Source organism: Anser anser, assembly GCF_964211835.1.
Source record: "Anser anser genome assembly, chromosome: 1".
Classification (NCBI taxonomy): Eukaryota; Metazoa; Chordata; class Aves; order Anseriformes; family Anatidae; genus Anser; species Anser anser.
Window position 1 is genome coordinate 210,400,788 of NC_139720.1, and position 11,987 is coordinate 210,412,774.

The window sequence follows — 11,987 nt, forward strand, 5'->3', positions numbered from 1 at the left end:
ACCAAAGATGGAGAAAAACCCTCTGAAATCATGGGCCTGTGCTCTCTGAGAGTGCTTCAGGCTCCAACCGGGACTGGCAGAGAGCCCTTTTATACAGCAACACACACAAAAGCACAACAAAATCATTAAGTTTTTTCCAGCTGTGATGGCCAAGTCCGTGTTTAGATCAGAGCCCTTTCTGCACATGGGCTTGGCCACAATCTTCCAAGAGCAGGAACTTCGAAATCCCTACGTCCACGTTGAAGCTTGCAGTAAAGATCCTCCCAGGGTTAATTTGTCTGGACACAAGGGGGGCAAAAGGAGATGACATCTTCTGAGCTTCACTTCCAGCTGAGCCCTTAGGTTGGGGAAGATGTGCCCCAGTCACTGGCTGTCACGGTGCCAGGGGGATCCTAGGGCGAGGAATTGTCCTGCAGGTCGCCCTCAGCCCTGAGTCATCGTCCAGATACCAGCGCAAATTGCGGGATATTTTTTTTTCTTTTTAATATTTTAAAAAATAAATAGAAGAAGAAACAGAACTTTAAAATTTGTTCTTTAAATATTTCCAGCATTGCACGGACAGCACTTCAGTACTCTAGCCTGTTCGATCAGTGGTTTGTTTGTTCTGATTCCTGGTTAAAATGTGCTCCTCCCAGCCTGCTTTTTCTTCCTGTCCTTAAGAACACGGTGTATTCTTCTGTGATGTCAAAAAACAAGCCCCGCAGTGTTCATCAGACACCTTTCCAGCATGGACTGGGGCTCTGCTACTCCTCTTCAAACCTGAAATGCCCATAAGCTCACCAAAAGCCGTTAGCATCTCGATAGCTCTCTCTTTACTTAAAATAAAAACACAAACCAAACCAAGCCACACGCACACGCACACACACACAAATCCTCTTCCCAGAGCCTTTTTGATGGCAGCTGTTGGGTTCAGGCAAACGTCCTGCCGGAGTTTCTTTGCTCAGTCACTGCCTGAGAGCGGTGGTGTCCCCTGGAAATCTTTGAGGTTTAAGGTGGAGTCGGGGTGCAGGGTGGGGAAGGAGGACGGGGGGTCAGAGATAGTCATCCTCGCTCGAAGGGGAGGTGGGATTGGAGCCTTCGAGGTCAGAGTCCAGCGAACTCCCTGACGGCGTTCGGCTCATCTTCCACATCTGGGAGGCAAAGGTTCTCCCCCAGCTGCATGGGTACCCCACAGCCCTCAGCTGGCGAATTAGCCCCATGGCCACCTGCCAGTGGCTTCTTGCAGTTCACTTGCTACCCTTTGCACTCCTCTGTTTGCTCATGGCTGTTAGCATCTGGCTGATGTACGAGGTCAAAAGATCATCCATCTTGTAGCCCTGGTGAGGAGAGAGAAGATGTTACCTGCCTTTATAGCACAGCTTGGTCTCTGGCTCATGCTTCTTGAACACACTTGCTACAAGTCGTTAACTTATATATATGTTTCCAGGTATATTTTTCCCTTCTTTTTTTTTTTTCTTTTTCCTTCTTCCTTTTTCCACAGTTCTCCTTGAGTGATATGGCCCTGACACAAGGATCAAACACAATTTACAGTGCAAGTCTCTCCCAGGAGGCTGCTGAGGCTAAGGATGTGTGGAGCTTTGGAAGGGGAGTGGATTTTTCAAATGGCCAAAAATAATGTGAACGCCCCAAATTAATAACAGGACAGGACTTTTTATCCTACATGCTTTGAGTTTAAGATAGACTAAGCAGAAGTGTTTTGTTTTCTTTTTTTTTTTCCTTGTGGCTGTTAGTAGGTACAAGCTGGGCAAAGGATCTTGGTAAAAGGACACCCCCTGAGCCCACATCTGCTTTGATACGTTTTTCACTCCAGTGACATGGAGCAGTGTCCCATGTTCCTGGGTCGGCAATGCCCCAAGAACCTCAGGCTTGCCTGTAACTTGGAAGATGGACCTAATGAGAGCCCCAGTTGCTTGGGCAGAGCCATGGTGTGAGTGCTGCTTGTTTGCTTACTACAGGCTTGTCCAGTGCTACTGCCCTGGGGGCAGTGGCAGGGAAGTCTTGGATGAACTCTGTGCTGCCATAAAGCTCTCCATGGATGCATAGGAGGTGAGGCCTTACACACTTAACATATCCCCATACTTAATATCTAAATCATCCCTAGGAAAAGCTGTTCTGGAGATAGCAACCAGACAGTGCTGAAATCAAGGGGAAAAAATATAAAAATAAAAAAAGAAAAACACACATTGTTGGGTCTTCTATGAGACCACTTTCAGTCCAGAGAATCCCTGAGACATGGCTTATGGGAAGCAGTTTATTTTAGCCTGCCAAAGTCAGGATTTTTTCTAACTGTGCCCATCAATCTTTAACACTCCTTACCAGGGATGTCTCGCAGAGCAGCTTGCTTCCCCTCACCAGGTTGCCGATAGTTATATGGAAGTAGGTGTTGCCACTGCTCCAGTTGGAGATCTTGGTGAAGGGGTGAGTGATGAGAATATCCTGGTGGGAACACAAGACTCACACTCAACACGAGAGCCTCAACCTTTAACTTTCCTTCAAGCAGACCAAGGATGTCTGCTGAAATGAGAATATACCATGGCCTCACAGGAACAGCAGTGAAGTGCAAGACTGCGGATCCTCCATTCTCGTGGAGGACTGCTCTACTGGAAGGTCCATGTGGCTGGTGGAATAGCACAGCCTTTGGGATTAACCCTGTAAGGGGTTGGGGAGTTGGCTCAGGAGCACCTGGTGAAGACCTCAGTCTTGCTTACCTTGGTTTTGGGATCAATGAGGCTCACTCCATGCTTATTGATGGCAATTAGAAGGATTTCTGGATAATTTGGCTCTGTAGTTTGCTGTTGGAAATGAGATGAACTGGTTAGGGGAAGCGTCGTGCTAAATCAGGTGCTTTCCTATTTCCTCACCCAGTATCTTCTGCCAGCATTTGCATTTACATTTGGCAGCTAAATCACTCTGGGTGGAAAAATCACAGGATATTATTCAGATCCACTATGCCATCTAATGAACATGACAGAAATTAAGGTGCCTAAGTTCAAAGATATCATGAATGGTTTCAGCGTCATGTTTCCACACCATGCTTAATGTATGGTCCCTGAGTATGGGGGGTTGCAATAAGGTGCCCAGAGTTCTTGGACTTCATCACTACTGGCCTCCCCTGCCTGTGATGGGAACCTGGTGCCATGATGGGTGATCTGGATTGGGTTCACAGTGTGTGCAGGTGTGTGAAAATTACACGTTCCCCTTTCCCTTCACAAAACAGAGAATGGCTCTTGCCTCCTCAGCAGTACAGCTGCGAGGATAGACCTGAAGAGGACTGAGATACGTTGATGCTCTACAATGCCCCAGTATTGTAAAGAGACAGGGCAGCCATAAATGAGTATCTCAGCCCTTTACTGATGGAGAGACTTACATCCTTTCCCTGTCTTATCAGGGTTGTTCCACTCCAGGCACTGGGACAACCCTGCATACCTGGAACCCCTCCATGATACGGGACTTCTGATACTGTCTCAAAGCTGCCAGGGAACCCCCAGGCAGAGCAGGTACCTTCACTTCAAAGAATGCTGATCCAAATGTAGGCCACTTGAAGATAATCTTTAGGAAGGCAAGCTTGGCTTCTTCTCTCGTTTTGCCTGCGTGCTTATTGTAGTATGCCACGATGGACTGCAACAGAGAGGACAGCAGAGCTGGAGGGTTTGCATTACCTTGGACCAAAGATTTTTGCAGGTAAAGAAGCATCATGCTACAAAGACGGACTATCCTACCAGAAACCATAATTGCTTCACGGTAACTGGGCTTTCGCTGAGATTCATTAACAAACCACAGCATATGGTGAACCTGTGATCAGTTCTTCCTGCCTATTAGCTGTTCTCAGATGGCAAGTTTCTTGGGATGAGTAAATATTAATTGGGCCAAGAAAGTAGCTGGAGAAGTTTTCCAGGTGGAGACATCTATTCTAGTCTCTGCTCCAATGAACACTTCACAGAAGTGTTGGTGGGTCACTGGAGCAGAGCCTGGAACTAAAGTAGGTCCTTTCTTAGAAGCTGTACTGATGACTCCATTATAGGGATTATAAATTTTGATCTTTCAATTTTGGGAGCAGAAGGGACTGAGGGGACTTCGACACAGAGAAGCCAATAATTTGCTTGTTAGACACATGGCCAAGTTCAAGTCCCAGCAAACAGAAAGGACTTACAAGATTGTTTCTTGGCAGTGAGACATCTACATTACTTTATGGCCTAGACTTGTCCGTACCTGTGCCACAGCTCTCCTTGTGTAAAGCGGGGAGAATTGCCTTTCTGCTCAGCAGTCTGCCTTCAACAACAAAGCTTTACATGAGACCATCCCCTAGATGTGTCCATACAGCACTGCATCCACCACTACAGTCACAGCAACGTGCAGCACAAAGCCCACAACGTGTGTGTGTGTCTGAACACATGTACAATTCCTTCTCTTGGTGCTGTTGGAGAGACTGTGGCCCTTTTAAGGCTCAAGAGGGACCATGGGTCACTCCTTCTGGCAACCTGACTTCAGTGTTGAACATCAGACAAGTCACACGAGATGCTGGGTTTCCCCCCACCAAGCCTGACCTATGACTAAAGCTGCTGTTTTACCCGCTTCCAGTCATCTGGAGAGAGCTGCCGGACGAGGTCCTGAGGCACCAGCTCCTTCAGAAGCTTGGGGATGCTGGGGAAATAGGATTTGTCATCCTCAAACTTCACCCGGTAGATGAGAGCTGCCAACTGCAGGACCTCTTCCCGTGTACACTTGTGGTAGCCGCGCAGGTACTTTGGTAACTCCTGTATGTGGAAGAAAGCCATTCAGAAATAGAGGGGGTGACCTCAGACCTTCACCCTCTGGTGCTAAATCACATTTTTGGAGGTCTCCAGCTCCTGGATATGAGGCTCTGCCTTAGGAACACTCATAGTTGTTGTACCAAGTGTGGTGGACAGGCAGCTGCTCAGCTGAGACCACACTTGATGTCTAAAGATCCTCTCTGGCCTGAAACGTTCTCGTGTTACAGGGTGGTCCCTGTGGTAGGTATCAGATGTGTGAACCTACAGTCTTGTTCTCCCTCCCTCATTGCTGAAAATCCAACCCTTGTAATGGACAATTGGAATTGAATGTGTTTTTTTTCCTCCCTTTATTTTTCCTTTTCATTTTTTTTTCAATCTATTCCCCCATTACGAAAAGATGCTTGAAAATGTGTCAGGTAACTATCAAAGCATCAGAGGCTATGATAATATTAGGATAATTGCTTTATCCAGGCAAGAACACAGGGAACATCTGTGTATTTGCATACTTGTATGAAAAAGCTTTGGGACATGCACATGTCTCTTTCTTCCCAGATGAAACAAGTGCAGAAGAGCTGCAGCTTCTTGACTGGCTGCTGGGACCATCACAGCTCACGCCCAAGAATGAAGGAGCTGAAAACCTTCAGAATGCTTGTGAATTTGTACTCCCTGCTAAGGCTGAGTGCTACTGTGTCCCACTTCTTGCTACTTTCCCAAGAACATCTGGCCCAAATCTCAGCTGAGTTGGTTGCCTTACAGTGCATGAAGCCTGGTCCTTGCCATACAACCCAACTGTTCTTCATAGCTCTCTGTTGAAGGCAGGACTTTGTTCTGTTAAAAGTAAAACTTCATGCATCTGCACATACACAGTCTTTCCACCCTAATTCCTCCCAAAGTCTCTGCTGCTATCTCAGGTTCCCAGAGCACCTGGTAATAGTGGAAGATTGAATCTGCCATCGAATCCTTTCCAGGCGTTGTGTTGGTCCAGAGCTTTTTCATGAAGAACACTTGGTAGGTGAGGGAAGGCACTATACCTGTGCGAAGGAAGCAGGGAGCAGATCTGAGAGCAATGCTGAGAGCACCAGCCAGGTCATCTGTCAGGTTTTGCCCCCAGGGCTGGCACGGGCAGCACAACCACAGCAGCGTGGCCCATCTTTAAAAGGGCTGGAGGGCTCAAGGAGGGCTGTGCGTGACCCCAAAGGGAGAAAAGTCACTGTTACCATCTTTCGCTGGTCTTGCTTTCTTTATCCAGTCCGTCAGGTGTCTCACAAAGTCAAAGAAGAAATCGCCCTCGGGCACACTGATGACCTGGGGGCACAGCACATGGTTACAAAGGCTGAGGAAGCAGCGAGAGGCCACAGGCAGGGCTGGCTGTTGCCCCATCTCCTGCAGTTTTTGCTCACTGCTTTGTCTCAATTAGACTTCTCTGCTACAAACTGCTGATGCCAGAAAGCCATTGCCAACAACTCGCTCTAATTCCACCCATTAATTCTTATTGCACCTTCCTGTTTCCCTGGAGCAATTAATTTCCCTTCCTGATGACTATCTCTGTAGATTTCTTCCAGTTGCCCAAGGCAGCTCTAAGCTTGCACATTTTTCTTAATCCTTATAAACCAGCCAAAACCAGGACACCGTCTCAGCAACATGGGTCTTCTACCTCTTTCTCCTGATGGACCCTATCTCCTTTGCCCCAGATCAATGCAGCATCACAGGAACAGCTACCCAGAGGGGACCAGGCTGGCTCCATCTGGCAGTCCCCATGTGCTCTTTAACATTCAATTAATTCGCAATGCAGTGACCTTTTTGGGCAAAAAATGACAAAAATGACAACAAAGGCAAAAAAAGAGTGACTCTTGCCTCACTCTGGATCACACAGGGATTCGGTGGGCCACAATTAGTGTGAGATCCTGCACATAGGGTGGCACTGGCTGCATCACTCAGTCAGCAGGACACAGCAGGCTGCCACAGTGCTATCATCGGGCGTTAAAGCCACCTGCTCTCAACACAGGAGACCTTTGCCTGTTTGTGTTTTAAGCCCTTTGGGATGATTGCTGTGAAGCACCGAGTGTTTTGGCATTACCCCAGCCTCTGTGTGGGTCACTCACCTTGTCAGAGATTTTGACGAAGAGGCTGAAGCCTTCAGAAGATTTTAGGAGCAGCCTGTTGGAGATGTTCTGGCAGAAATCCTTGGCTTTTGTGCTGGACTCCACCTCAAATGCCTACAAAGAAAGGAAGATCATCACCACTGCTACCTCAAGATTAATTTCTGCTTCATGCTCTCTTCGAGGAGCTCTAGGCTCAGATATGTGAAAAGATGTAAGTGCCCACCACCAACGAAAGAAGTGATTTTATGGATTGTGGCTCTGGACATGTGAAAAGGAAATTTGCAGAAGTTCAGCCATGAACTTCTTATTGGGAACTTATTGGGAACTTAAACTTCTGCCAGTCCCATGCATGGCCACGTTTGCCTGAACCACCAGAACCCATGTTCCACATACCATGAGAGAATGGCCTGGAGCTCAGTGCCACTGCCCCTCAGTGCAAATGCGTGTTGTACCACAGGGACACTACTTGGCCAGCCCACCTGGGTGACTGCCATGGTCAAAGGGACCACAGACACGTGCCGAAGTCCCCTCTGCCTCCTTCTACTGGCTGTCACACAGATGCGTGTGTATAAAGCAGCTTATTACTAGTCACATAGAAAAAATACTCAGAGTGATAAGAAGTCCCAGGAGATCTGTAAAACCCCGTTACAGAAAAACATGGGCACACACACAGCTACTGGAGAAGAATACCCTTTTCCCTTCATGGGTGTGCACTGCTTTTCACATAAACTCCCTTGGAAATACAAGAATTTAGTTGTGCCCAAGGGCATGATGAAAGAGAGGAGCAGGCAAACCTCACTGGGAGACTAATCAGTAGCATGAGAGAGCAGTACCTGCAAGGACATGCCTATCTGCTCCAGCCTCAATTTATCTACATGCCTTATTAATGTCTAAGATGATTAATGAAAGGTTCCTGAGTGCAGATGTTATGATTTCTGCATCATCTCAGGTCAGAATGGGGAATAATTTTAGTTTCCTTCTTGCCAGCTCCCAGCCCAGTCCCTGGGACTGGTACCCAGCTGGGTATGGTTTGGTGGACTGAATCTGTCAGTTGAGGCTGCAAATAACTGATGGCCAAGGCCTGTGAACCACTGAGGGCGTGGATGGAGATGAACACATCCTGTTTCTCTCTTCCTGGAGTCAAAATTTGCAGTGAAGACTGACTCAGCACCCATGTCTGGAGAAGGTGAATTGCAGGAAATCAGACCCCTGAGCTCCAGTCTTCTATCCTGCCTCACCAAGGTAGATAAGGATGGATCTTTCTGATGCTGCTGTTTCAGACTCTTCTGGGAAGGCTGAATTTTTTCTGAATCAGAAACAACAGTAGCCTTTTCTGGGATTTTAATAAGAAAATTGACATCCATCCTGACAAAAATGAAGTTTCCTTCTATCCCATTTACCTCATCGGTGTCATCAGGAAAGTAAACCTTGTGGAAAATCTGGGTGGTTTTGTGTTGAATGGCTTCCACTTCTACGAGATGGGGAGGGTACTTTCTGGATCCATTCCTGCAAAACAGGGAGAGGCAAGTGCCATAGCATCAGCAACATCCTCCACCCAAAGTCCTTTTAGTTCAGTTTGGCTGAATGCAGAGAAAGGCTGTGAGCTTCCAGTGTCCCTCCAACTACTACCAAAACATCTCCTACTTGTAATTTCTAATGCATATTTGGATGCTGTGACATGGTCAGGACCTGGAGGTCTTTTGGTGCTGTACCTTAGGGATTTCTGGAGTCTTTGGATGCAGTCTGCTGCCAACGGGTGATGTTTTCGGGACTGCAGAAACCTCTGGACATGGGGCAGGAGGATGTTACTTGGAGGGAAAAGGCCTGTACACAACCACAGCAGCTCCCAGCCTTTCTCTTCACTGTACCTAAATGAGGAAAGATCCAGGAGGAAAAAAGTTATGGCATGGACACTGCTCTGTGCTTTGGCATGGGTGGGTGGTTCTCAGCTAGAGGGGAGGAGACATGCTTAGGCTCCAGATCTCCTTTGCCCAACAGAGGCTAGTGTCTTTGGGCCAAGCAAAACCAACGACTCTTACTTGATGTGGTTGTCCGTAAGCTGCTTCAGGGTCTGGCAGTAGATTTCATCCTTCAGAGGCTCAGCTTTCAAGGCACCTTCAAATATTTGGTCTGTCAGCTCACTGACTGAGCGGGTCCTTTTGGATGGGTAGTCACCCATGTACTTCAGCACTGGTGGGAGACAGGAGTCAAGGATCAGCTAAGCGGGAGGTCTGGAGAAGCCCTTCTGTTGATGATGTGATAAAAGACATCCCACATTTGACTACAGAAGTGGCTGCAATTTGGTGGAGGGGGCACAGTGGTAAGGCTTTAAATTTCTTTAGGAGATGTCCAGCGAGCTCTCTCTCTTTTTCATGCATCATCTCAGGTCAGAAAGAACCACTTTGTGGTTGGGATGTAGGCCTAGGGAAGTTCTGTGACTACTGTGTTACCTGATCACACATAGTGATACCACTATAAAAGACCAGATTTTCAGCTGGTGTCATGAGGCAGAGCTCTGCAGACAGCACTGGAGCTGTGGTAACATAAACCAAATGATGACCTTCACCACTTCACCATATTGTACCTATTCTGCATGACAACAGGTCACAGTATTCTGAATAAATGTGTTTAACATGGAAAGGAGAATGATAAAATTGCAGATGTTCTCAATTTTTACCAGTCCTTTTAGTTCCTACTACTGCTGTTATTTGCTGCTAGGAGGAAAACTGTAGCAGCAGTAACTGTGCTGTAGCATCAGTACCGGGTTTATACCAACAGAACTGTTCGAACTAAAGTCTGTATCCTAGAGCAAAACCCTACCAAAACACAAAGGCGACTTCCACAGGTTAGATTTATATTTGTACTCAGCTTCTTTCTCCCATGCTGTCTTTATTCTGCCAGGAAAGTGATACTCAGGCATCAAGCCCTGTCCCTGAGGCCATGAGGACTAGTTTGTATCCATAATGATTAGGTCTACTCCCTTCTACAGCAGATGCATCCTGGAGAGTTGAAGCAAGCCAAAACAGAACTGTTGAGTTAACCGCTAAGCGATGTGTACCTGCAAGACTCAGTAACTTACTCCCTGGACCTTGCTTATGGAGAAGACACCCATCAGCTCTCAAGGATGCTCAAATACAGATTTCGGGATCAGATCCATCTCCAAGTCCATGACATGGTCCCAAAGCCCTTAAGAGGGACCAGAAACCTTTCTATGGGCTTTAGTTGGGTCTCTGAAGAAGCTGCTCAGCCCTTTGCCTGTCAGCCCTGTTGCCCAAGGGGTGCCCCAGGAAGTGGAAGGATATCAATGAAGGCCATGCAGGCTTCTTGGGACAGCTCCTCGCTCCCCAGGATCTTCTTCAGCAACGGCTGTTTGATGGGCTCACGGGTGTAACACCACAACTTGTCCTTCCCACGGCTCTTGGTGATCATGACCCTGCTCAGGGTGTGCTTGGGTGGTGGCCTGGTGGCAAAGGAAAAGCAAAAGGAAAGGTGGAGAGGTTACAGGGATAAAATGGACTGTGTGTAACCAGTGCTTCACCTGGAAGGCTGTTCACAACACCAGAATAAAGAACTCTTACACCAAGTGGCTATTCACAGTTTTACAGAGTATCTGTCTCCCGCTGTGTCCAAAGGTAGTCATTTTTCCTTTCCTAGGGCTCAGAAAAGTCCCTTTTGGACCCTACCCAAGCACCTTTTCTACTGAAATAAAAAAAAAAAAAAAAAAAAAAAGCTTCTAACCACAAGAGAAGGGGTGATGGCAATGGGTGGTGAGGGAGATGGGCAGCAACAATGAAAGAATATTGCCCAGTAGAACAAACCCACCAGGGTGAAGACATCTCACAGGACTTGGTCTGTCTCCATGGGCTGCCAACCCCTCTAAACAGGAGCGGGAGTTTTTTGATCAGTCTGGTAAGCTACATTCAGCAGTGGTGCATGCTTTGGAGCTGAGATGAAAATGTCCCCACGTAATTCACCTGCTGCCTACGTGGTCTCAGGCTGTGTAAGGGATCACTGGGAAGGAATACTAGACCACTAAGCACAGCCTCCCACAGATTCACAGATTCACAGATTTCTCTAGGTTGGAAGAGACCTCAAGATCATCGAGTCCAACCTCCGACCTAACACTAAGTACTCCACTAAACCATATCCCTAAGTTCTACATCTAAACGTCTTTTAAAGACCTCCAGGGATGGTGACTCCACCACCTCCCTGGGCAGCCCGTTCCAATGCTTAATAACCCTTTCGGTAAAGAAGTACTTCCTAACATCCAACCTAAAACTCCCCTGTCGCAACTTTAGCCCATTCCCCCTCGTCCTGTCACTAGGCACGTGGGAGAATAGACCAACCCCCACCTCTCTACAGCCTCCTTTCAGGTAACTGTAGAGAGCGATGAGGTCGCCCCTGAGCCTCCTCTTCTCCAGGCTGAACAAGCCCAGCTCCCTCAGCCGCTCCTCGTAAGACTTGTTCTCCAGACCCCTCACAAGCTTGGTCGCCCTTCTCTGGACTCGCTCGAGCACGTCCATGTCCTTCCTGTAGCGAGGGGCCCAAAACTGAACACAGTACTCGAGGTGCGGCCTCACCAGAGCCGAGTACAGGGGGACAATCACTTCCCTAGACCTGCTGGCCACACTGCTTCTTATACAAGCCAGGATGCTGTTGGCCTTCTTGGCCACCTGAGCACACTGCTGGCTCATATTCAGCCGACTATCCACCAATACTCCCAGGTCCTTCTCGGCCAGGCAGCTTTCCAGCCACTCATCTCCCAGCCTGTAGCGCTGCTTGGGGTTGTTGCGCCCCAGGTGCAGGACCCGGCACTTGGCCTTGTTGAACTTCATGCAGTTGACCTCACCCATCGCTCCAGCCTATCCAGATCCTCCTGCAGAGCCTTCCTGCCCTCGAGCAGATCGACACACGCACTTAGCTTGGTGTCATCTGCAAACTTACTGAGGGTGCACTGGACGCCCTCATCCAGATCATCAATAAAGATATTAAAGAGGACCGGCCCCAGTACCGAGCCCTGGGGGACTCCACTAGTGACCGGCCTCCAACCAGATTTGACTCCATTCACCACAACTCTCTGGGCCCGGCCATCCAGCCAGTTTCTAACCCAGCGAAGCGTACGCCAGTCCAAGCC

The 11,987-nt window shown here is 48.1% G+C and overlaps 1 protein-coding gene across 1 annotated transcript; it reads right to left on the reverse strand.

Moving 5' to 3' along the window:
- Positions 1-423: 423 nt before the first annotated feature.
- Positions 424-5,633, reverse strand: LOC310884838 (unconventional myosin-VIIa-like). The gene is made up of 5 exons (XM_083807268.1): positions 4,569-5,633; positions 3,502-3,618; positions 2,709-2,792; positions 2,317-2,436; positions 424-1,316 (listed from the first exon to the last, which is right to left on the reverse strand). Exons 1-5 carry the CDS (start codon positions 4,773-4,775, stop codon positions 1,227-1,229), a joined length of 618 nt encoding a protein of 205 aa, XP_083663394.1. The 5' UTR covers positions 4,776-5,633; the 3' UTR covers positions 424-1,226.
- Positions 5,634-11,987: the final 6,354 nt, after the last annotated feature.

Coding starts and splice junctions, on each gene's coding strand:
- LOC310884838 (XM_083807268.1), bottom strand. CDS start 4,775: ATGGCTTTCTTCCACATACAGGAGTTACCAAAGTACCTGCGCGGCTAC. Junction 3,619..4,568: donor CTCCAGATGACTGGAAGCGG/GTAAAACAGCAG, acceptor TCTCTGTTGCAG/TCCATCGTGGCATACTACAA. Junction 2,437..2,708: donor TCATTGATCCCAAAACCAAG/GTAAGCAAGACT, acceptor TGTTCCCACCAG/GATATTCTCATCACTCACCC.